The 25,051-nt window shown below is 43.6% G+C and overlaps 2 protein-coding genes across 2 annotated transcripts; both read right to left on the bottom strand.

Annotated features, from left to right (window-relative positions):
- Nucleotides 1-288: 288 nt before the first annotated feature.
- Nucleotides 289-2,180, bottom strand: LOC128411049 (carbohydrate sulfotransferase 8-like). The gene is made up of 2 exons (XM_053383014.1): nucleotides 2,065-2,180; nucleotides 289-1,296 (listed from the first exon to the last, which is right to left on the bottom strand). Exons 1-2 carry the CDS (start codon nucleotides 2,162-2,164, stop codon nucleotides 485-487), a joined length of 912 nt encoding a protein of 303 aa, XP_053238989.1. The 5' UTR covers nucleotides 2,165-2,180; the 3' UTR covers nucleotides 289-484.
- A 1,137-nt stretch (nucleotides 2,181-3,317) lies between these two features.
- EHD3 (EH domain containing 3) lies at nucleotides 3,318-25,051 on the bottom strand. The gene is made up of 6 exons (XM_053383011.1): nucleotides 24,221-25,051; nucleotides 16,400-16,576; nucleotides 10,774-10,871; nucleotides 7,842-8,254; nucleotides 7,041-7,205; nucleotides 3,318-6,026 (listed from the first exon to the last, which is right to left on the bottom strand). Exons 1-6 carry the CDS (start codon nucleotides 24,445-24,447, stop codon nucleotides 5,499-5,501), a joined length of 1,608 nt encoding a protein of 535 aa, XP_053238986.1. The 5' UTR covers nucleotides 24,448-25,051; the 3' UTR covers nucleotides 3,318-5,498.

Below are 25,051 nucleotides of genomic sequence, written 5' to 3'. Positions count from 1 at the left end.
TTTGTTCATCACTGCGAAACTTGTATTAGGTCAGCAACTGGAGACCTGTAAGTAAAATCCAGCCCTGGGAGGTGCTGCATGTTCCATGTTGCCAACCTAGAGGCAAGAGATATGGGGAAAGTGCCATTTGTGGCAATAAAACATATATGGAGTTCACTATAGCAGGCTGAGTTTGACCAAACTGCAGGAGGCAGTGGAAGACAGGAGTGCCTTGTGTGCTCTGGTCCATGGGGTCATGAAGAGTCAGACATGACTAAACGACTAAACAACAACAAAATAGCAGGCTGAGGCTGCACGCTATTTCTCACTCATGCTTTCAAAGTAGCTCTTCAGGAAAAATAGATGCTGACCAGGAATCTCTGCTGACCAACGAGTAACGTAGATCCCCATTCTGTATACAAAAGAAGCTGTCACTAGACCAGCTAATTTCTGCTGCATTTGATCACAGTAAAGGCCTTTCTCTGTTCTTCCAGCCAAAACAACCCTAACCACTTCCTGGAATGCAAGTGAGGTTCCAGAGCAAACTGCGGGGAAAGCGAAATGCTTGATAGTCAAACCGGAAAAAGTGGCATAGTCCTTTCCTCTCCCTGAGGGACAGTTGGCTGAGCATCTGCTCTTCTAGCCAGCGATAGGTCCACCGGATTTTGGAGTCTATGAACTCAGGGATCCGGATATTCTCTGGAAGCCCAGCCCGGAGCATTAAATGGCGCACCTCGTTGTCAAGGAACCCAAACATTATTACGTAGTCATACCGCACGAGGCACGGTCTGCACAGACTGACCGACGGTGTCCACTCCATGCTGCGATTCCTGGTCCCGCTGTATAAGATGTACTGAACGAACTCCTTGAAGTTTAGGCCGTCTGCCATCCCATGCATGTAAGCGGAGATAAGTCTCTGGAAAGGCTCCCTGACAAACATCACTTTGGTGTAGGACTGCATTATAGCCTCCATGGAGGTCCGGTTATACTCACTCAGTGCCTTTTGGCTGCCAAACTGCTGGTGGTGAGGAATTGGCAGCTGCAGGCTAACATTTTTCTCCAGAAGCATCTCCAACAGCCGCTCCCAGCCTTCCACCCCAGTGGCTGGAGTTTTGCAATACAGGAAGTGCAGTTTGTGGTCCACCATAATTGAAGACAGGGCCTGGGAAGCTTCCTGTTGGGTAGGTGGGAGTCGGGTGATTTTACCTCTTTCGCTGCAGAAGGACCTCAGCGCCTTTTTCCTGAGCTGCTGAATATGCAGGAGACTGTCAAATGTCTGTGGGACATCTTCTTCCGCATCCTCCATGGCCAATCTGCCTGCAAAATAGGATCGGAGGAGGGAGCGGAGTTTGTGCAAGGGAAGGGTGCTAAGGACTGTGGACCCAGGATTAAATTATTCTCACTGGCTTGCACGGCAGCAGAATTACTATTCAGTTGTTTTATTGCCTATTACTAATCAAAATGGATGTGCTTTGTTTTTTAGATGCCATGCATGAATCTGTCAAATGCTTTCAAATTATGATTTCGTTATCTTATTGCATTTATATCCCATCTTTCCCTCCAAGGAGCTTGAGGTGGTGTACCTGGTTCTCCCGTCCCCATTTTATCCTCACAACAACCCGGTGAGGTAGGTTAGGTGGAGAGGCAGTGACTGGCCCAATGTCACCCAGTGAGCCTCATGATTGAATGAGGATTCGAACACTGGTCTCCCAGTTCCTAGTCTAGTACAATAACCACCATACCACATTGGCTCTCCAGTCAATTTGAATGTTAAATAGAAGACTAAAAGCACATATAATTTACTTGAGTAAACAGGACCAAGGAATGGGCATTTATGAATATCTCACCATATGAGATATTCTACAGAACTACCACAACTACTGCAGCAAAAGGCTACAGAAGTGCGAAAAGCTTCCTCTGTCAGAATCCTTCATTCTAAATAATTATTAAAAGTACAACCCCTGTCCTCTAGTACGCTTGATGACTGAACTCAGAGGCACTTGACAGAACGAGAATACATTGCTGGACTGCATTAGGCTATAATTGTTTCTTGGATTGTCTTCTTATGGTGGCGGTGAATCCTACCTTGGTTCTGTGCTGTGTTTCTCCAGAGAAGGTGCCTCCACCACAACAGGGAAATGAAACCCAGAAAAGCTAAGGTGAGGAGTCGAGCGAGGAAGCGCATGATCTTGTCTGCACTATCAGAGTGAACGGCTGCTAATGGAAGCAGAGAAAGCAACCTGAAGCAATGTCAGCAGGAGTCCCCTTGAGTGTTTACTCTGTGATGAAGCAACTGCAAGGGTCAGGTTAAAGTACTGTTTGCACATTCATGGGCATTGCCTGCTTATCTGACTCTCAGGGAAACCGGGACTGATTGAAGAGCCCCAAATCATAGCTGTGCTTCCAACATACATAAGAATGATATAGCATGGGAAACTACAAACAGCTTCAGGTGTCTGTGGGGAATGGCCAAGGCTGGCATCTTAATCTAAATGGAGCCATTTATCCTCTTAATACATAGTTGTAAATGAAGCCTATGAACATCCCACCTGGACATTTGAGATGCTTTGGGGAAACCACACGCTTTAAATAGATGTGAATGGCTCTCCGATTGCTTTCTTCTGCAGAATATTTGTTATTGTTTCTAATAAAGCATTTTTAGCCACCCTTCAGGGCTAATACCTTTAAGGCGGCTTACAATACAATAAAAACTATTTTAAATGCAACAGATTGATAACCCCAGCTTAAAAAAAGGAAATACTTCAATTACCTTCATTTCCACATTGCACCCTTATATTTCCATCAAAGGGTGCTCAAACCATGATACTTTTTAAAAGCTATGGATGCCCAAGCATCACAAATTGTGGATTGTCTAAAAGAGGTATTGACCATTTCCTCTCCTACAGACATGTCTATGTGTGTTTTTAAACATAGCTTCAGTATGTGAAGATTTTGATGGAAACAGTTCTTACATTCAAGAACAAGGAAAGGAAAGGAAAGGAAAGGAAAGGAAAGGAAAGGAAGGAAAGGCTTGCCTGCTGAAATTACCTTCAGAAGACTCAGGACCTCACACTGAGCTTCATACTTTCTGGCTAAAAAAGGAAGCTCCACCAAAGAGGCTTACATTGAAAGGTGGAATTCACTGATTTTACAGGCAAAATCAGGGGACGTTCTGGCTAGCCTGCAGACTTTTGCAGTTTAGTAGCATGGCACACAGTGGGGAATGGGGCACAAAAGATTGCCCCAAATTAATCCAGTTCACACTTTAGAGCTACCACTTAGGCACTGCCGAAAAAGAGGACACAGATCTGTATAAAAACTGCAACTGCTAATTTATAGGGCACAGATACAAATTTATTTATCAATTTAAATACAGAGTACATCTCACCATAGTGGAGAATAAGACTGTGAACAGGATGAATGCATAAACGTAAGTCGTGATAAATGCATTGCAATAAGGTTGTTTTTACACACTGAATATTTATTGTTAATTTTATTATAGTTATATAGCCAACTATCAACACATCTCCCCTGGGTGGCTTACAGGACAAAGCCTAAAATACAATATTGACATACAATGCAATCAATGAAAACAATAAAACGCAGCAAATAACTTTCATTTTTGTCAGAGAGAAATGCAACCATTCAACAAACAGCTGGATAAAATAAAAACACAGGCCGCAAAATCAAGGCCCAGGTTTTAGTTCCTTTAAAAGCTAGTTGTTTAAAGTCCCGGGTGAATAAGTTTCACTTGACAATGGAAAGACCATAGAGAAGACACCAGCAAGAAGGTCCTCTGCTTAGTAGCCACCACCTCATCTCAATTGGGGAGGCACACAAAGCAGGGGCTTTGAAGAGAATCATGTTTGTCTACAGAATGTTAGGGCAGGTATAAAATAAATTATGTTGTTCTGTCTTCATCCACCTTCTCAGCATCAACAAAACCCACATAGACTCGAATCTCTACCCAGACACCAGCTAAATAATGGGGTGGAGAAAAAGGAATGATTTGAAATAAGGCTGAGAAAGAGCAGCAGAAAATACCTTGGCTATTCTGTCTAGACAAGGTTCAGAATACTTATCCTAGGGTTAAGTCAAAGATGAAGGTTGCAGGTGGGAAGAGGACAGAACAGAAGAGGCCTGCTGGGTCAGATGAAAGCTCTATGCAATACAGCATTCAGTACAGTGGCCAACCAAATACCTATGGGAAGCCCACAAGCAACAGCAAGATCACTGTCCTCTGACCAATGTGCAAATGGGTGTTCTGGGGACAGATGTCTTACATGGGCTGAACAGACAATGAAAGAGTAGAGATTTGTCATTTCTGTTGCAACATCAATATCTGTGATGGAATGTAAACACACTAAATGTTAGCCCAAAACCATGCTTGACCATAATTCAAATGTGATGTGAAATGCACTGTCCTGTTTTAAGGATAGGAAATGCCAGGAAGAGTTGCTCTCCTTGTCAAAAACCTTGATCTCCTGCCTCTGATCTTGCCATCATTTCCTTGCAAGGGAGTCTCTTGAACTCCTAAGCTCTCACTCTTTCTACCCCATTCTCCCAGCTGCACCACTGTTCTCAGACTAAAGTCACAGAAGTACAGTGGCACAGACTTACAAACTGGCACCCCATTAACTAGAAAAGGATTTAAGGCTCTTGGTTCGAACCCAGCATTTCCAAAGCAATGGAAAGATGTGGCATTTTCAATGCAGGTTTCTCACCAAGAACCTATAAGAAAATGCAGGTGCCTGGGGGGGGGGTGATTTTCCTGTGGGCTGGTTCTCCAGAGATATTCTGCAGACAAATGTGTACAGTAAGCCTGCAACATACATGCATTTAACCTGTGCACATTCAGCTTTAAGTGGTTGGCAAAACGAAACAAAAAATTAAAAATGGCATAGAAAGGGGGCAGGTGTCTGGAGGGGAGACTTTGGCAATTCCACTTGCCATTGAACCCACTGTCTCTTGACTATACATGCTTTTGGCTTTCCAGAAAGAAACCCCCTTGTAAATTGTAGGCTTCCTGTACTCAATAATTTTTTTTAAAAAGGCACAACAGACAGGAAGGCTGAACAGAAAGTAAAGACTATTTCACAAAAATACTTAAGATCTAGGTAAGTTTTAAGCACAACTCCCATCCAGAGTTTTGGGGTCTATCTGGGATTAGAATGTTTTTCTAAAGCATCAGGGATATATGCAACAGGAATTTCAGACATTGCTTGACTGAACAGTGACAGAAACTATCACAAAGCTTCCCAGATCCCAGCCAACTTTGCACCTTCAATCTGTATCAGTTCTTATCAACAAATACATGGAAGCCTGGAAGATACCAGGACAGAGCTAGTTGCATCTCATCATGAGAAAGTACTGGGGCTTTGCTTCACAACAGTTTCCTCTTCACATCTGAAAACAGTTCTAAGCCAAAAGGTGACCTAGCATCACTGCAGGCACAACTTTGGTACATTCCCTTCCCTTCCCTTCCCTTCCCTGTTCCCCATTTTCTTTCTGGTGGCTTCTCACCCAGCTAGTTTCCTCTTAGATGGGGGGATGAGATGGGATGGGAGGTTCCCAGGAAGCTCATGGCCTTCCAGCTTCACTTTTATAAGATGATTCGCCAAAGCAAATTCCTCATCGTCCAGCATCCCATCCTCATCGATATCAGAGAGTTTCCATATCTTGCCCAGCACTGAGTTAGGCAGCTTGGACTTCACCATCTCCCTTTTGGCATTGGCCCCCGTTATTTTCCCATCAACGGGTGACAGCGTGTAGAAGATCTCGTCGTACAGGGGCTTATCTCTGGCCACCACCCAATCCGCATCATCAATTCCTTCTCCTGCCCCTTCCCCATAGCCATGTCCAAATGGGCCGTGGAGGGTGCCTTCAAAGGCTCCCCCTTTCACCATCTGAGTAGGCCTCCGGGACTCCTCCTGACGCACCAGGACCATGAGCTGTGCGATGTCATTGGTCAGCATATCCTCTACTGCATCCAGCAACTTGGTCTTTAGGGGCTGGAACTTGCTGAAATCCTGAGCTTGCAGCTGTTCCTGAAAAGAACATCACAAACAGAAGTGGCGGGTGAGGACTGTTTTATTGTTCAGTGTACCATTCAACATAAGAGGAGTGGCTACAACAATCCAGGCAGATCCCTTCTTCATCTGCTATCAGCTGCTTATTGAATACTTTTATATTTCAGTCAGCCGTATGGTGTGTGTTTTAAAATGCTACTGACCTTGGCTTTTTACAGCTTTTGATTCTAACGCCGTGATCCTTTCAATTTTGTTTGCCGGTCGCTATTTATAGATCTGTGCTCATTTCTATTTTTATATTGCTTCAATGTTTGCAATCGTCTATTCTGTAAGCCACTGTGAATAACTTTGTGGGAATGTGGAGGAAAAGTAATAAACTAAACCAAGCCTATTGCTATTGTTAGCCTCACACTATATAAATCTGCCTACTTAGAAGACCACCTCATGCATTTGACAAAGTGAGATTTGGCCAGCGAAAGCTTATCCTGCATTGTGTGCGCTGTCTTTTGGGTGCCATGGGGCACTTACGTTTTGACTACGACAGACTAAGATGTCTGTCATTCTGGATTTTAGAAGCACAGCGGCTCTTCCCCTTCAGAATAATACTCTAAACGAAAAACTAGGTTGTCTTTCAGGTTAAAACATTCCTTTTGAACCAAAATGTCCCAACAGAGCAGATGTTGGTGAAACCAGCCTCCGCTGGGGGCGCACCAAAATTACCTATCAAACTACGGAGTGTATGACACATCTCTGTGTGGCGATGCGCCACTGCGATCGTGGCAAGATCAAACATGAAAGTAGCTTCCAGCCCTTCTTGCACTGTGGCTCAAAGGTGATTTTTTTGGGTGTGTGTGTGTGTGTATGTGTGTACATGTGCCAATACAGCTCCTTTCCAAGGGTGCAAGGGACCCTAGGTATGCTTCTGCAACAGACACAGCAGCAGTGTTCATCTTTGCTCCAAACTTATTCTGCGCAATTGAAATGGAGCAGATTCTGCCACGGTTCTGGGATTCTATTGCTTCTGGCCCTTACCTGCATCTTCTTCAGATTAGGAAAGTCTCCTGGTGAAATCTGATGCTCCTGTACGATCTGTCCATAGATCTCCCTCAAATTGTTCACGAGTTCTTTCTTCTTATTGTCTTTGCCAAACACTGATGGCATTTCCTTCTTAAGTGAGCTAATGATGTACGCATGAACCTAAGGGCATTTCAGAGGGTGGGTACATATTTTATGTGTTTGCAACAATGGGATCACCAGAACACAGCTAACATAATGTACCCTTCCAGCGGATCATCTGTGCTTCATTCTCATTTTCTTCTCCCTTCCTTCTCCTTTCCTACAGCATCTCACAGCAAAATATCCTCTTGAATTATATACCCAGCACATGGAACCTTACGAAAGGACAATATGAGTGGGCTCTCCGTACCACAGCAATTCATACTGATGAATTGGAAAAAATAAAAATGTGGCTCCCTTCTACAATTGGATTGAAGACATATAAACTCGCAACATATGAACAACTCGCATATAAACACAGACTTGCCATGGACAAATTCAATGATATTTGGAATCCATTCTTACAATACTGTAATAGGTTAAGATCTGGTGAAGTACAGCAACAACCTTGTAAAATATACAGTTTTGGATCCCCCCCCCCTTGTTTTCCCTTCTGGATGGGTTCTATTTCTATTTCTCTTTTTCGTTTGCATCTCACCATGTCTGGTGCACATATAGTTATGTACTTTTTGAACTTTCAGTAAAGATGTTTTAAAATAATAATAATAAAAGAAATCAAAAAGTAAAACCTGGGCAGAGCCACTTGGAGAGACTCACCTTGGCCAGCCGTGCCCGTTTAATGAGATCATTCAGTTTCCGAAGAGCAGCATTGCGGGGCAAACTTTGGATATCTTTGAAAAGGTCTTGCTCCTCTGCCTCAAAAAGCTTGCGGTTATCTGGGATGAGCAACTGGTGTGACCAGAAGGAACCGATATAGACTCTGACTACCTCAGGCGTGTTGACAATCTTCCCCAGAGACCACATGAGAGCGCCATAAACCCTCATAAGCTGCTGGGTCTCGATCTGGTCTGCTTTGTTGAGCACAACCCTCATTTTATCTTCATGGTTCTTCAGGGCTTTGATGACTTCCGAGAACTCGTCCGAGATGTCTAGCTTGTGGGCGTCAAAGAGGAGAATGATGCGGTCCACCCGCTCGGCAAACCACTCAAGGACAGCAGCAAAGTCATAACCTTTTGGGGAAAGAAGACATCCCCATAAGAACAGAGACAAGGCCATATGGCAGGGGAACCTTCTGCAGTCTGAGGGCCACATTCCTTTCTGAGCAGCTCTCTGGGGGCCACATTCAGTTATTTAATATAATCTTGCAAGGTGGTGCAGATCTGGTAACATGGTTTACAGCTAGAATCATAGTTATTCCAACACCTGGGGAAAGATAGGCAAATGGTGGGCTCTAACTGGTCCATCACTTTACTTAGATCATAGAATTGTAGAGTTGGGGGGTCATCTAGTCCAACCCTGTGCAATGCAGCAGTCTTTTGCCTAACATGGGGTTCAAACCCATAACCCTGAGATTAAGAGTCTCATGCTCTACTGGCTGAGCTATCCCAGGGTCTTAGCCAAGACCAGAGGCTCTACATTTCTATTTTGGCAGCTAGGCTGAACGGGATAATTTCTCTTCTTTAAGCCCCCTTAACAAACTATTGTTCCCAGAATTCTTTGGGGGGGGGGAGCTACACACTTTAAACATATACTGTGGATGTGACCATAGCCCAAGGCTACATTTTAAAGATCCTAGCATCACGTTTTAAATTAGCAGTTAGAAACAAGCTCTCCAGTGCTGTGATAGTAAGAAGCTGCAAGTGAGTTGCTGCTGTTAAAATTATGGCTTTATCTAGGAGTGTGGCACAGCTGTGGCGACAGTTGCCTAGCTTACACTAGGCCAGAAGGCCTGACCATTTCCCCTCACTTCCTGTGAACATACCAGGAAGCCTTAATCTGCACATGCTGGCGTTGCCTCTGTTATGTAAGCCACTCAATATCAGAAGCTAAATTTGGTGAAAAGTCTTTATTTGATTTCATCATTAAATTTATATCCCACCTTCCCTCAAAGGAGCTCAAGGTGGCATACATGGCCCCCCCTCCCCATTTTATCCTCACAACAATCCCGTGAGCTAAGTTAAACTAAGAGACGGTGACTGGCCCCAAGGTCACCCAGTCAGCTCCAAGGCTGTGTAGGGATTTGAACTCTGGTCTCCCAGGTTCTAGTCCAATACTCTATCCACTAAGCCACACTGACTCTCTACTTCAACCAAGTCTTGTGACTAAAGTCTCTGCTTTCGTTTAATGCACAATCAAGTTTTCAGATCCCATTAAGGAAAGTATCTCAGCAGGCCAAAATTCTCAAGAGCAATCTAAATGTGTAATTAAGCACGCTTGAATTGTTATTAAACAATCACAGGGTGTTGTGGGGCCAATGAAGTTGAAGAATTCACCCATTTTAGTTAGGCCTGGACCATTTGGCGATTTTACCTTCTAGATCAATCCTACGTTTTCTTTGACTAGACTGGAGCCAAACCCACAATCCCAAATATTTAGTAACAGCAACCCTGTTTAAAAGACCCCAATGCAGTGCGTATGGTGAGGATTAGTTTGCTACATGCCTGAATAGTTCATTGCTCTTTTCAAAGCATTTAGCTTTATGAACAAAATAGCCAAGGCTATAGAAAGCAGGTGGCTGCTCTGATGTAAATACCTCCATATGGGCATCTGTGCAGACTGCTATAACCCATTTCTTTGGCTGGAGGAAAATGAAATCAGACACTTGTTAAATGAAGAAACCTGGACAATGGAAATCTGGATAACAAACAGCCCATCTAGAGGATGCTTGAAGGAATAATGGCCTAAACGAACAGGCCTTGTGTCCCAAAAGGACAACAGCTATTTCCTAGACTCATAGAACTGTAGAGTTGGAAGGGACCACAAGAGTCATCTAATCCTGATAAACACTGATTTCTAGTTGAGGGAATATTTGTGCAGAAATTTATAGAAAATATTTTATTTCTGGTTATTTTTTTAACATGGCAAACAAACTCAGGAGAACTGAAAGAAGAAAATGATATAAATCAAATAATATAATAATTACACACATTTACTTTAAGCTTGTAACTTACAATGGACACATTCATAGAAGTTAATTGGTGCAGGTTCCAAACTATTGGGCCTGAGGGGGAAGCATCTCAAGTTCGAATGATCTCCCATTTTGAAAAACATGCCTACACACAGAAATGAAGTATAAGGTTCCAGGTGTTGTTGGACTACAACTCCCATCATCCCCATCTAGCTTGGCCAATGGTCAAGGATGATGGGAGTTGTAGTCCAGCAACATCTAAGGGCACCACATTGTCTGCCTCGAGTGAGGTTAAGACTCTTTCCCCTCAACAGTGCATGACTCTTCTCTGTGTTGAGGATTTTTCATATTGCGGAAAGCATTCAAAACATGAGCTATTCCCTTCTGCTGCAGTGGTGCAGTAAATTTTACCTAGGAGATGCAGAAAGTCTGTCCCGATTTCCCCTCTGAGATCCGTTTTAAAGCTTTCTAGAACATTCCACATCAGTGATCAAATGAACAGTATTGTAAGGCCGCCGTCTTGACTTGTGCATTTTGAAACAAGTCATAAGCTGAAACCAAAAGAACTGCACCTATGTTAATCCGCCCCCTCCAAAATAAGAAGCTGCACCTTTACCTTACCTCGGCTTATTCTTTGTTTCTCCCCTGAAAGGATCCCTGGTGTATCAATAATACTGATACTCTCCAAAACAGGATTTGGCAGCTGAGCACACATAAATCTACGGAGAGAGGTGAAGGGAGGGGAAAAACACAATAAAACGTTACAGCAAGTACAATAATGGGGCGGAGTGGGGAAGATAACAGATTTTAACAATGTGAATTTTAACGATGACTGCTTAGATGCCTACTTTGGCATTTCATGGCATATAAACACACACATACGGTAAATAAATAAAAAACGAGTGTCTACCTGCCAAATATTTTTTGGAAGCTGGCATTTTATATAAGATGCCTGTCAAAATCCAGACAAAACCAAGCGCTTGCTCATTGGGGATCAGCTCTTTATTCACAACCCTACATTTTTGAAGTATGAAAGGTCTTCAGCAGGAATAGAATGCTTATTCATGCAAAATGCTGCATGTCAGTCTTCAGATTTATGTGCAAATACAAGGGCAGAAGAGGGTCCCCTGGTCCAGACCCCTGCATCCAGGCAGGAGCTGTCAAAGCTGACAGTCAGAAAAAGAGATCAGTCTATGCCACCCAGATTATAGAATGCTAAGCACAAGTTCCCATTATTTAATGTGCAGAGAAAAAGATAATGAAGATTCTTTCGCAGGTTACCACAATATGAAAATATATCAAGATTTTAAAATTTAGTATGGTGATTAAAAAACAACAACCAGAGCTAGAGAAAAAAAGGTAGGATTTCTGGAATAAGAATCTGGTAGGTGTTTGGGATATGAAGCTTCATATGCACATACTGCTACATTAAAAGATATAAATAGTAGGAGTGACTAGTATAATTTACATCGTGTTTCAAGCACATATGTGTATTTCCAGCGCAATCCTTGGTGAGGTATTCAAGTTCTCCACTCTAGCTATTTGAATCATATTAAACATAAATCTCTTTGCATGAACAAACAAAGCATCTTCTTTCAAAACCCATCTTCCCACATCAAGTGGCATGCAGCCCTGTTCATCGCCTACCTTCATTCTATCACAATTATATGCACCACCCCGATCTATTCATTACTGATGAATCAGCAGATAAACAGAACTAAAATTTCAACACTGAAGCATAACACTATCCCTTGATCAAGGGACGTGGGTGGCGCTGTGGTCTAAACCACTGTCTTGGGCTTGCCAATCGGAAGGTCGGCGGTTCGAATCCCCATGACGGAGTGAGCTCCTGTTGCTCTTTCCCAGCTCCTGCCAACCTAGCAGTTCGAAAGCATGCCAGTGCAAGTAGATAGATTGGTACCGCTGTGGTGGGAAGGTAAATGGCATTTCCGTGCACTCTGGTTTCCGTCACAGTCCTCCGTGCGCCAGTAGTGGTTTATTCATGCTGGCCACATGACCCGGAAAGCTGTCTGTGGACAAATGCCTGCTCCCTCGGCCTGAAGTGAGATGAGCGCCGCAACCCCAATAGTCGCCTTTGACTGGACTTAACCATCCAGGGGTCCTTTACCTTTTATCAGTGTGGTGTAGTGGTTAAGAGTGTGGTGTATTGGTTAAGAGAAGTAAACCCGTAATCTGGTGAACCGGGTTTGTGTCTCCGCTCCTTCACATGCAGCTGCTGGGTGACCTTGGGCTAGACACACTTCTTTGAAGTCTCTCAGCCCCACTCACCTCACAGAGTGTTTGTTGTGGGGGAGGAAGGGAAAGGAGAATGTTAGCCGCTTTGAGACTTCTTTGGGTAGTGATAAAGTGGGATATCAAATTGAAACTCTTCTTATCCTTTGATCTGCAGCGGGCTTACTTCAATCATCTGCACAAATGGGTGAACAGAAATAGGAACCCGCGGAGGCTACTGTACATTCAGAAGGTAGAACAGATGTGAGAGCGGCTGAAAGGAAAGAGTGGCCATGCATGTCTGAAGGAGCATGTTGCCAGTTTCCATCCTCAACTGGATGCCCTCCAGCTGCTATTGAACTACAACTCTCAGGAGCCCCAGTCACTGTGCTCAGTGATTATGGATGAAAGAGGGGTGCGAGTCCCACAATCTCTGGTGAGATAGGAGGAGGGCGAGTTATTATTATGATTATGATATATTTATTTGTACCCTACCCTCTCCCCATGACGAGACTAAGGCCAAAAATAAGAACTGCTAGAAACTTTGCCGGGGGGCGGGGGAGAAACAATCATTAGAAAACAAGTAAGCATTGATAGAATTAAAACTATATATGTGTGTGTGTGTTTGTGTGTATGATCTATTACAAACCATATAAATAATTACAATAAAAACAGCATAGCACCATTTACAGCTACAGCTGCTGCCTGCATCCAAAGGCTTTTGTTCTTCCATTTGGTTCCACTCTGTCAGACAAGAAGGAACATGAACTTTCAAGAACAACACGCATAGATTTCTAGGGAACAGGAAAAACATTTTAGCCATTTCTAATCTGGCTTCTTGTTCCGCATACCATACATCTTAAAGAACTGGGTGGGAGGGGGAGGGAACTCGTTAAATCATCCAGAATCCACTGTCTGCCAGAGGTTCTTCCTTCTTCCTAAACCACTAGAGTAATGCATATCTCTAGAGTATTCAAGTCATGACTCACATTGTACAGTTTAACCCATTTCCCCAGCAAAGAGCAGGACGAACTGGGTGAGTGGCAGAAACTTTGCAGAATACCAGCTTCATTGCAGCATGGTCATTTGTTGACTTTGATGATAAGAAGAACCAAAGGACCATGTAGACCAGCATCCAGATAACACAGAATTCTAATTAGCGTACTTTTCTCTGCATAAGACTTGGGTTTTTTCTGCTAAAAAGTTGGGGTCGTCTTATACATGGATAGTGCATAGGGTGGACGTTTGATTGGTTGCTGCCGTGGCTGTCAGCGGCTATTGGGCATGTTACTGGTTGCTGCGTCAATGGTTGGCACTGATTGGCTGACGCTGCGGCAACTGGGCAGGCGATTAGCAGCTTCTGCCAGAGAGGAGACAATAGGTGAAATTTGTGTCACATGCGGGGTGTGCGATTTTTTGGCAACCCCCCCCTAAAGAAAGCTCAACAACCCTGGGTAATTCCACCCTCATTTTCTTAAATTTGAGTCCCCCCAAAATAGGGAGTGTCTTATTCATGGGGGTGTCTTATACATGGAAAAATATGGTAGGTCTGCCTCTCCATTCGATTCCCATACTCCCCAGCAGAAAGCTGTGTCTACTAGCCTGCTTAGGGCCATAGTTTCCAATCTCAGTTTGTTCCTCTTTCCTTGTTAAAAAGATGTTTCGGTTGCAAAGAGGTGGAGACCCTGGCAGCAAACATAACACGAGTCCTGCTGGATCAGGGCAAGGCTCATCTGGTCCAGCAACCTGTTCTCACAGTGGCCAACCAGATGCCTATGGGAAGCCCAAGAGCAGGACCTCAATGCAGCAGTACTTTCTCCTCCTGTGAGTCCCAGAGGCATCGCTACCTCCTGCGGTGGAGGCAGAACATGACCACCATGGCTATTAGCCACATGTTCCCTGCCCCAGAGCATGGCATCTCACATTGCTCCCAGCAGATCGCAACGCCCAACTATGGCCTCCCTCGTTTATGTTCATTTGTCACAAAACACTACGCTTTGTCTAAGTACTTTTCAGACCCACTGAAATAAATGCACCTAAGTTAGTCATATCTATTAACATCAATATTTCCACTCCAAACAGGACAATCACTCGCTATAACCTACATGGGGATAGATGCTAAAACAAATTAGTGCAGGCCTGCTCCATTTCAGGAGCAAGATTTATACTTATACATTTTACTTTTTTAAACTTTTATTTATACTTTGCAGATTTATACATTTCACTGATTTTGTAATTATTTTAACATTTTAAAACTTGACTTCCTTCCCCCTCTTTCTGTGGTTCCTTAAATTTAATTTTAATATCTTCTGCATATCCAAATTAACTTACTCATTTATTTATCTTCTTTAAATATATACTCTTATGTTGTTGTTGTTGTTGTTGTTGTTGTTGTTGTTGTTTAGTCGTGTCCGACTCTTCGTGACCCCATGTACCAGAGCACGCCAGGCACTTCTGTCTTCCACTGCCTCCTGCAGTTTGGTCAGGCTCATGTTCGTAGCTTCGAGAACACTGTCCAACCATCTCGTCCTCTGTCGCCCCCTTCTCCTTGTGCCCTCCATCTTTCCCAACATCAGGGTCTTTTCCAGTAAGTCTTCTCTTCTCATGATGTGGCCAAAGTATTGGAGCCTCGGCTTCACGATCTGTCCTTCCAGTGAGCACTCAGGGCTGATTTCCTTAAGAATGGATCGGTTTGATCTTCTTGCAGTCCATGGGACTCTCAAGAGTCTCCTCCAGCACCATAAGTCAAAAGCATCAATTCTTCGGTGATCAGCCTTCTTGATGGTCCAGCTCTCACTTCCATACATCACTACTGGGAAAACCATGGCTTTAACTATACGGACCTTTGTTGGCATACTCTTATGTAGCTGCAGGTTATTATAATAATCCTAACAGTGTTTTTATCTGTTTACAGTTTATCTGTAACTATTAAATAAACCATTTCCATTCTTTTATAAAAAGTTTGTTATCTTGATTTCTTATTCTTCCAGTAAGTTTTGCCATTTCTGCATATTCCATAAGTTTTTGTATCTATTCTTCCTTTGCTGGGACTTCTTCTTCTTTCCATTTTGGGGGAAGTTACAATCTTGCCGCTGTAGTTGCATACATGAATAAATTTCTATACAATTTAGGTAGTTCTATCCCTATAATACCCAAGAGAAAGGCTTCTGGTTTTTTTTTTTTACAAATGTTATTTTAAACATCCTTTTCATTTCATTGTATATCATTTCCCAATAAGCCTTAACCTTACTACTTATACATAAGTGGCTACTCTCACTTGCAACCATTTTTTCCAAGCTACAAGCTCAGCAAATTGTGCTCTGTAATCTGCATTGCATAGACAGAACCACGTTCCATGTGCATGGCTTGTAGTTTGCAATTTTTTTCTTGTACTGGAGGACCAGGCTAAATAGTGACAATAAGAATTCCCCCTACTCTGTTATTGTCATTTCTCTCATTCACTTTGGCCTGTGTCTCACTCCTTCAGAACTCTTTAACTACAAAGAGTTTTAAATTAATCTCCAGAACCAAAGAACACAGTTTGTCACAGCTTTCAGCCCCCCTCTGCTTTTTTCTTTTCCTGCTCCCATTTCAATGTCCATTGACAAAAACACAGCAAGCTAGCAATTCTGATGCAGCAATTGCATTATGAGACTTGTGCGGCATTTTACCAATAGCGCACACAGTGACATCAATGCTGTTTTGTTTTGTTTTTTGGTTGCTGCCGTATTTAATAATGCATACGAGCTCAGAGGCAAATGAACAGTAAGCTGCAGCAAAGAGCAGACTGCTATAAACTTTGAAAATCAAACAACTGACTAGTGGAGAACTCCTGCTATATTGGCTCAACGCTGAGGACAGGGTTAGGTACAAAATCCAGCAAGAAATTTGGAAGAGGATTTCTGAAGTATACAGAGTGCATTCTTATCCACAACACCCAACTTTTATCCAATTCAAGCCCAATATATTTCTATCATGATAGCAGCATTGCAAAGCATCCTGATGCCATACTGACCTGTTCAAGAAGGCATTGCCAAAGGCATTAAGTTTCCTGAAGGGTTTTCTGGGATCCACTACCAATGCATTTCCAGGAATGATGCCCTCTGTATCGCCCTGCATCACAGCAATGAAGGAGTCAGTTGTAGGTTCTGGCCCAATCCTCATCCCAGGGAAATCTTGTTCAAGAAGGTACCTAGAAATAAACAAGAAGCACAGGATGTGTCATTGGTTCAGCTTAGATGTGGACATATAGAATGCTCAGAGGCTTGTTAGTGGTTGCAGGTGTGGAGCTAGATTCCTTCAAAATTGTTGCACAGCACCAGATTTGTGATATTAAAACTATTTCATTTTGTTATAAGGTCAATCTGCAGGATATCCGTGGGTCCCTTCCAGGGCTGTGATTTTGTATCAAGGGAAACTTAGCATCTAGTAGAAGGGGCTGTGGAACCAGTAAGACCAGTTTCTTTTTCCATCTCACCTGGTTGGTTGGAAAATATTAGGCCAAAGGGGGACTGTGTAGGAGACAGTTTTTGATGCTGGAAGCTGGAGACACAGACTCGTCTTGCTCTGTGCTAGACCCAAAAGTATGACTTGGGGATCTCCCTGGGAACTTAAGGGAAAGGCAAGATCTATCAGATGTTCATACACTCATAGAGTATAAAGGGGCACGAGGGTCATCTAGTCCAACCCTCTGCAATGCAGGAATCTTTTGCCCAGCGTGGGGCTCGAACCCACAACCTTGAGATTAAAAGCCTCCTGCTCTGCCAACTGAGCTATTGTGCTGTGGATCTGCAAAGCCTCTTGTGTTTGAAGGGTCAGGGGAGTTAACTTCCAAAAATAATAAAAGCCTTTCAGTATATTTCCTGCCAAAGGCAACCATAAACCACCAATTACACAACACTTTCCCTATCACTCACTTCTGTGTCTTCCTGAAGACACTCAGAGGAGCAGGGTGGGGAATGGCTTATCGTATATAAGCAATCTCAATACATCACAAGCAAGCATGTGATATATGGAGGCAGGCAGCAGCTGCATGGACAGCCTGTCTGCTGGCTCCAGTCATGAGGCAAACTGAACACAATCATTCTTTTGCAGACAGCAGAAAATCCAGGGGGAGCAGGATGTGGATCCAGACAGCTAGGAATATCACAAAGCAAGCGACAGTCAGATCCAGGCTCTGCCAAACCTTTGGAGAAAGGAAGGCCCAGAGCCATTTCAACAGCAAAGGTTCAGCATCACAGCAAGCCTCCCTAAAAGAACCATCTTCTCCACCCTCAGCAGTTTTTAGCAAGTTAGCAGACTGCTACCTGGAAGTGCTTTCTATTGTGAGCTATTTGTCCCCTGGAAGAGGATTAAAAAAGAAGCAGGGAGTAAAGTCAAGATAAGAGCCTTTGGAAATCCTAAGGACTGCTCAACTGGAGAAGTATCCACACTTATTTCCAGCACCAACCACTTATGCTTCACATTAATCAGAAGAGGGGTCTGGGAATCTGGTGGTCTGCCTTCTGGACCAACCGAGAAGGTCAGGTCTCCACTGGGAGGACATCCTCATGCTTTAAGGGCCCTTGGGTTTGAAAGCATCTCTTATTTTTTTGCCAATTTCCCCCCAGCACATTTGATACAGCCATTCAAAGCATGCAATGTTAGTCTAATTTCTTGGCAGATGCTAAATAATCCAGAGTCCCATCATCCAATTATCCAGTTTTCCAGATATCCAGAGTCCCTGAGATCATTAGTACTGTAGGATACTGTCCCCTCATTCAAATGTTTTCACATATAAGGGGAAAAGGAGCATGTCTCTGAAGACATAACATTCAGTGAGGCATACAGACTCAAATTTCCAAGAATTTTTAAAAAATTGCTTATTATAAATAATTTCTTTAACCCATGTGGACATATACAGCCTAAAATCTACAGGTGGAATTCAGCATCACACCATTATAAATATTCTGTATGCAAGGTGGACTTATTTCCCTGTGCACAGGGTTTCCACAGGGCTGTTTATGTGAAGGAATCCTGCTGAATATCATGAAATGAGGATGGCTAAGATATTTGCATTGTTGATGATAGTTGGCAATGTTTGCATTTTGTTTCCTCTTTGTTATATTTACATTTTTTAAAAAAAAATAGTGGGCAGTGATGGATGGATATATAAAAATATTAATGGGGTGATGTGCTCCAGGAAATATGCTGGCTTGACGAAACAGAAGGAGGTGTTGCCACTGCTGCGCTTAGTAACAACTTCTTTTCAAGTTGTTCATTAAGGAAAAGCACTAAATTATGAGAAGATTCAACACTGTCTGGGAGCATCAGAGTTGATTCCACTTCTGCAATGATGGCTATTGCTCTAGAAACCAATGCTCACCGTTCAGTGAATACCACAAGCTCAGAAGGAAATCTGCATATGTGAGCCACCAAGTGGACATGTGCCAGGAATGGCTAGGCATGGCTCTCCTTACCTCTTGTCCACTGCATGTCCAAGCGTGTGGAGGGTTGTATCTTCCCTGCAAATCATGAGTATGACGGCAAAACATTCCTTTGTGGCATGTACATAAATGTAACAATTTGTGCAGGCGAATCAGCCCATAGTCAAATTAGCCAGAACACAGTCCAATCTAGAAGTGGTGTTGTTGATGTTGTTTGGTCTTGTATAGTTATAGTTTGTGGGGTGTGGGGCAGAGCTGGATCAGGACTGTGATGCACGGGGTGTGTGGCTTTAATCCTTTGCCTCTGCTGCATGCCCAGTGTGAATAATCTCCACCACCCCACATCCTACTATTTGCAACGAGCAGAAAGGATTGTTTTTTCAATCAGCAATGGGTGCTTTCTTCCCATTGCAAATAACAGCCCCCACCTGTCTTGCACAGTGCTAATCTGGGTCCACACAGACGGAATCTCTCTGGAGTGTGTGTCTGTAAGGGTGGGTGGGGTACACGCAAGACTGAAATGATGTGAACAGCATCACATCCAGTCTGGCTCTGACTGGGACTTTTCAGAAGAATCTGATGTTGCATGAAGTACAGAAGAAAAACGGAGAGCCAGTTAGGTCAAGTGGCAGCAAAACCTAGCCAGCAACATTTGCCCAAGGATTGCTGAGGAAATGGTGCAACAAGAATTCAGCAGAACAAGGATTTTATTATATTGAGAGTGAGGAAGAAGAGAGACAAGGAAGTTGTTGTGAGCAACAGACTGTGCCAGGACATCAAACAACACATCAGTGAAGCATGATGCATTCACTGCTGGTGGAAGAATCACATGCTGGCAAGTTGATATTCTTCTCTGTGTTGCTTGAAGAGCAGTGGTGCCTTCTATATTCAGCCTGGTCAAGTGAAACAGAAGCACCTTGGCAACTTTTTCAGTTAGACTATTGCAGTATGTTCTAGGTGGGGCTGCTCTTGAAGACAGCTCAGAACCTTCAGCATTAACTTCCCACCAATAGCACCTTAGGCTTATATAGATTGAGCTTGGGTTTGTTGGCTCTCATCCAGTCCGTTACTGAGGCTAGGCTGACTGAGAAGAGAAGTAGGGTTGTGTGTCGTCAGCATACTGATGGCAACACAGTCAAGAACTCTAGGTGACCCCACTCAGCGGTTTCATGTAAATATTAAACAACATAAGGAATAAAACTGAACTCTGTGGAACTCCCTTTTTGAAGACATCATGGGACCAACCATTATCTCCGCCCCCCCCCCCCCCGCACAAACACAACATCCTGAAACCATCCAAGTAGGAGTGGACTCACAGCAGTGGTGGCCTCTACTCCCAATTCAGACAGTTTCCACAGAAAGATACCATGGTTGATTGAATCATGAGGCTGAGAGATTGTAGAGACTCTTCTGACATAGGTCATCATATGGGGCAACCAAGGCAGTTTTTGTGTCAAAACCACCATGAACCCTGGTACTACTGGTTGATATAGACCTAAAATATCCATCTTGTTCAAGGCTGTCTGGAGTTGATCCACCAACTCAAGGGCAATGTTCAGGAAGGGGAACAAGCAGAACCTATAGTTCTGGGACCAAAGAGGATTTCTTAAGGAGTAGTATCACTGCCGTAGCTTTCAGGTGGCCTGGGACCAGGGCTTTTTTCAGTCAGAACTCAACAGAACTCAGTTCTGAGAACTCTCAAGTGGGCACCATCACCATTCTAAGAGAACAAGGGAGGTGTTCATGGTGAAAAAAATATCAAGAAAAATAGCACAGCCTGGGACACTTCTCTCAGAGAGATTAATTACCTCCCTGCCAGATGTTATCAGCCACGAGGGCTAAGGGTTGAGAACACACAATGCCTGCATCCATCCAAGAACCTTGACCACAGCCTTCAAGTCTTAACAAGTGAAACTCACCCATTAACACCTGACCAGGCAGTACTCTGGACAGCCCTGCATAAACATGTTGGTTTAATTTGGCCTGCTCTATTCACAATTTTTATTTCTATAGATACTTCACAGGCCAGAACCTGGGCTGGTTTTTGTGGTCATTTCTTCTCTGCTGAGACCTGTAGCTCAATAACAGAGTTGTGTGTGTGTGTGTGTGTGTATAGAGAGAGACCTCTAACAGCACGTTTGCAGCACGTTCTCTAAACTCCAACTCCCAGGATACTTTGAATGAAACCATGACAGCCATATTGGTTTTGTGCTATTTTAAGTTTTATACCATTTTCAGTATTGCAGAGGGTTGGGCAATCCTTTCCAAGTCTACAATTCTATGATTCTAGGGTAGATATGCCCAGTGAAAGGAATGGCACAATGAAAACAAAACAAAACTTGTGGGTGATATTGAGCCATAGAATTGTAGAGCAAGAGTTTCAACTAAATCATACACAACAGATGGACATCAATTTCTGCTTAAAAATCTCCAAGGAAGAAGAGCACATCACCTCCAAGGTGGAAAGAGTGGTTAAGCTGCAAATAAAAGGAGAAGGTTTTTTAACACAGCCCACATGGGCAGCCAGCACTGCAGTAGTCAGTTTGTGTTTATTTTATTAATAACATTGATATTAGGCAGGTGCCTTGGTTGTACTGCTTTTGACATCTGCTAAAACCCTTTTCTGCTTAAGCAAGCTTACCCAGGCATGCAATTTCATTAGGTGCATTTGTTTTTAAAACCTATTGATTTCATCTATACTTGGATAATTTTATGATGTCTGAAGGATTGTATCCAGCAAAATTGGCCCATTAGTGCAGGGATTTCCACCTGCGCAATAGGAGATTTCCTCTTCCCCCATGCACCTCCCCTCCCAAAAGTGTTCTGGAGAGTTAGGGGAACCCTCAGAACAGACTCAGGGAACATGCGGGGAGAACAGTGGCGTAGCGTGGGGGGTGCAGGGGGGGCCGGCCGCACCGGGCGCAACATCTGGGGGGGTGTGCGCTTGCACTCGCAGCTCTCTGCCCCTACCTAAAATCCACGGGTTAGGGGGCGCAAATTACTTGCCTTGCCCTGGGTGCTGACAACCCACGCCACGCCACTGGGGGAGAAGAAGCCTAATCACACAGACAGAAATCCTTGTGTTAATAGGATAACTTTCTTTGGCTACAACCTAGTATTTTAAAAGTCTACTTTATGGTTACAGTGGTATCTTGGGTTACATACATTTCAGGTTACAGACTGCTAACCCAGAAATAGTGCTTCAGGTTAAGAACTTTGCTTCAGGATGAGAACAGAAATCGTGCTCCGGCGGTGTGGTGGCAGCGGGAGGCCCCATTAGATAAAGTAGTGCTTCAGGTTAAGAACAGTTTCAGGTTAAGAACGGACCTCCGGAATGAATTAAGTTCTTAACCCGAGGTACCACTGTATTTTTAAAGGAATAGTTAATACAATTTTTATGTAAGCCACTTGCGATTTCTGTTTTGATTAAGTGGTATAGAAATCTTGCTAAATAAATAAAAAGGAAATTTGTTATGAACAAGGTTAGTGGACTCAAGCCAAAGCTATTTTCTTCTTCTTCTTCTTCTTCTTCTTCTTCTTCTTCTTCTTCTTCTTCTTCTTCTCCTTCGGGAATCACTTCTAGCCGAGTAAGCAGGGATGACAATATACAGAGCACTGTGACTCTACTGTCCCTTCTTGCCTTCTCTGCCCCATGCAAACAATACATAAAGGCTACTGCGTTCAACTACAGTTTGGATCATGCTCATTAGCAGATAGTAATGCACTTAAATTTAAAAGGAAGGTGAAGCTGGATAGTTCAGCTCCAGCAGGCAGTTTGCACACTTTGGAACTCAGAGAAGGCAGTCTGGGGTGAGAAAATGAGTACACAGCAGGAAGGATTTTAAGGGAGGGCTGGCATAAGAGATCTGCAAAGAAAACGCAGTTGGATTCCCCTGGAACCAGACAGATATACTCCATTGACCTTAAGCACAGCAAGCCTCTTTTTCCTTTTCAGTTTCCAAACCCGTGTAGGAATACCAAAAACCAGATTTCCCGGCCATGCCTCTGCAACCTCATCCACTGGTCGTGACGCTGACAATTTCATTTGACCCTTCCCCTTGATCTAAAGCAGATAGCTCAAGATGTCAGGAAGGAAGATTGAAGACTAAACTGAGGCTCTTCAGCCAATTGTCTTTAGATGCAGCTTAAAGGATTATGGTATCATGGATAGCCACCAAAGGTTTTTAATCTGTCGGGTCCAAATTTAATCTGGGCCTGGATAGCTCAGTTGGTTAGAGTGTGGGGCTGATCATGCCAAGGTTGCTGGTTCACTGCAGGGGATTAGGCTGGAAAGATGATCCTCAGGGTCTCTTCCAACTCTAAGTTTCTATGATTTTACATCATGCATCTTTTAATCGCATCTCTAAAGTCCTGCTTAACATTCTGAAGGACTTTAAAGGAGACCATTACGTGTCTGCTATTCCGTTTGGTTTAAAAGCAGAAGACAGTGTTGAAAGATCAACCATGTACAATCCATTTTGGTACTTACCCCCCAGGTAAAACAGTTTCACATCAGAATAGGCTACATTGATAACAAGGAAGACTGCTGCTAACTAAGCTCCAGAGACAGCACAACCTCACTACAGAATAGGAAGGAATGGGCGGGTCTGAAGCAATGACATGGAAGAGCAAAAGAAGTGCCCGTCTGGATCATCTCACCTCTTCCTCACCTTTCTCCTAGACTAAAAAGTCCCAAATGCTGCAACCTTTTCCTCCATCACCTTGATCATCAAGGTGTTGCTCTTTTCTGAACCTTTCCCCCCAGTTATATGCAAAAGGTAACAAATGTACAACAGTGAGTTTCTGTCAAAAACAGAATTAGCACAACTTGTTTCCCAGTGGTGATATGATCATTTGAATAGCCTTTCATTCTTGCATGGATTAATTCATTTATGTTTGCATAGAGGTCTTCTACATTTCACCAGGAGACTATTTACAGAGCTGCAGGAGGGGATTCCAGACTGCTGCTATTTCCGGGCTAGATTCAGTCACACACCTGCAAATTCAGGTAGTGCAATGATAGTTGATTGGCAGGTCTTGCACAGCAAACCTGCTCCCCCCCCCAAAAAAAACCCTGGACTGTTTGCAATAAGGAAAGTGATGGGGAAAGGCATAGGAAAAGCGTGGGATAACCATTACTTGAACCCAGCACCCTCTAACCTCCCTGCAAACAAATCATTGCCTGGAAGCTGACATGTGAGATTTTCCTTTGAGCCAGTGTTTTTGGAGTGTGATCAAAGCACAGGCCGGAAGAATAATAACCTTGAAAGTCACAAGCCAGAAACAAAGAACACAATTAGCAGCTAAATATTTATCCTGAAAGATGAACATAGGGATATTTCATACATGCATGCACTTCTAACAATACACCCTAGTGTACACCTGGAAGGTAAAGAGCTGCCACGTTTTACCTTATGAAGGTGGTCTTCCCGGTGGAATACTGCCCAACAAGAAGGACCATCGGCTTGTTGTCAAAGTCTGCATCTTCCAAGGCAGGTGAATGAAAGGCGTGGAATTTGTAGTATTCTTCTAGAGGGAGAAGCTTGGTTTTGTACAGTTTTTTAAGACCTCCACTCACAGTCTGATACACCTCCGGGTCCTTCATTCGCCCGTCTTCATTACCCAGCCAGCTGAACATTTTTGTAATTTAGCAAGAAATGCTACCAATTGTTCCTGTCCTGTCTGATCTGCATTAAACGGAAGAAGAAGGTCATAAAAAAAATCAAATCAAATAGATAGCTCTCTAGTGGAAATCTCCAAGGTGCAAAGCTAAATCGATTGCCAGTATTCTTTCCTCCTTATCACTTCATTGCTTGGCATAGGAGCAATTTTATGATTGTTGAAAAAAAGCTCAGAAAGGGAGATGCTTTGATAAATCAATTGCGTTCTGAGCTCCACTTTTCTGCAGGCTTTCCAGTTGAAGGGCGAGGGCTGATGAGCTAATCTGCAAAGAATAAATTCTTCTGCCGCAGGACCAGCCGGCAGCAATAGCAGCCAGCAGCCTCTCTTGCAAAACAGATGGCTGTTTAAATGGAAATCGACCGGGGAGCAGAGAACCCGCCGCTGGAGGTGGAGAGCGACGGCAGCGGCCCTCATCGGTTGCGCAGACTTGTCACCTCCACCTCTGCATTTTAATAGCTCTATGTCCGCTCTCCCGGAAAGACTTGTCGCTCAGCCGCCAGCAAAAATTCACCGTAGAGATAGAAAGCTATAGAACGCAGCACCGCAGTGGGTGGCGGACT

The sequence above is a fragment of the Podarcis raffonei genome, chromosome 3, assembly GCF_027172205.1.
Source record: "Podarcis raffonei isolate rPodRaf1 chromosome 3, rPodRaf1.pri, whole genome shotgun sequence".
NCBI lineage: Eukaryota > Metazoa > Chordata > Lepidosauria > Squamata > Lacertidae > Podarcis > Podarcis raffonei.
This window is presented reverse-complemented; position numbering and strand designations above follow the sequence as displayed.

Coding starts and splice junctions, on each gene's coding strand:
- LOC128411049 (XM_053383014.1), bottom strand. CDS start 2,164: ATGCGCTTCCTCGCTCGACTCCTCACCTTAGCTTTTCTGGGTTTCATT. Junction 1,297..2,064: donor AAACACAGCACAGAACCAAG/GTAGGATTCACC, acceptor CCTATTTTGCAG/GCAGATTGGCCATGGAGGAT.
- EHD3 (XM_053383011.1), bottom strand. CDS start 24,447: ATGTTCAGCTGGCTGGGTAATGAAGACGGGCGAATGAAGGACCCGGAG. Junction 8,255..10,773: donor GAAACAAAGAATAAGCCGAG/GTAAGGTAAAGG, acceptor TTTCCCCAAAAG/GTTATGACTTTGCTGCTGTC. Junction 7,206..7,841: donor AACGGGCACGGCTGGCCAAG/GTGAGTCTCTCC, acceptor AAATGCCCTTAG/GTTCATGCGTACATCATTAG.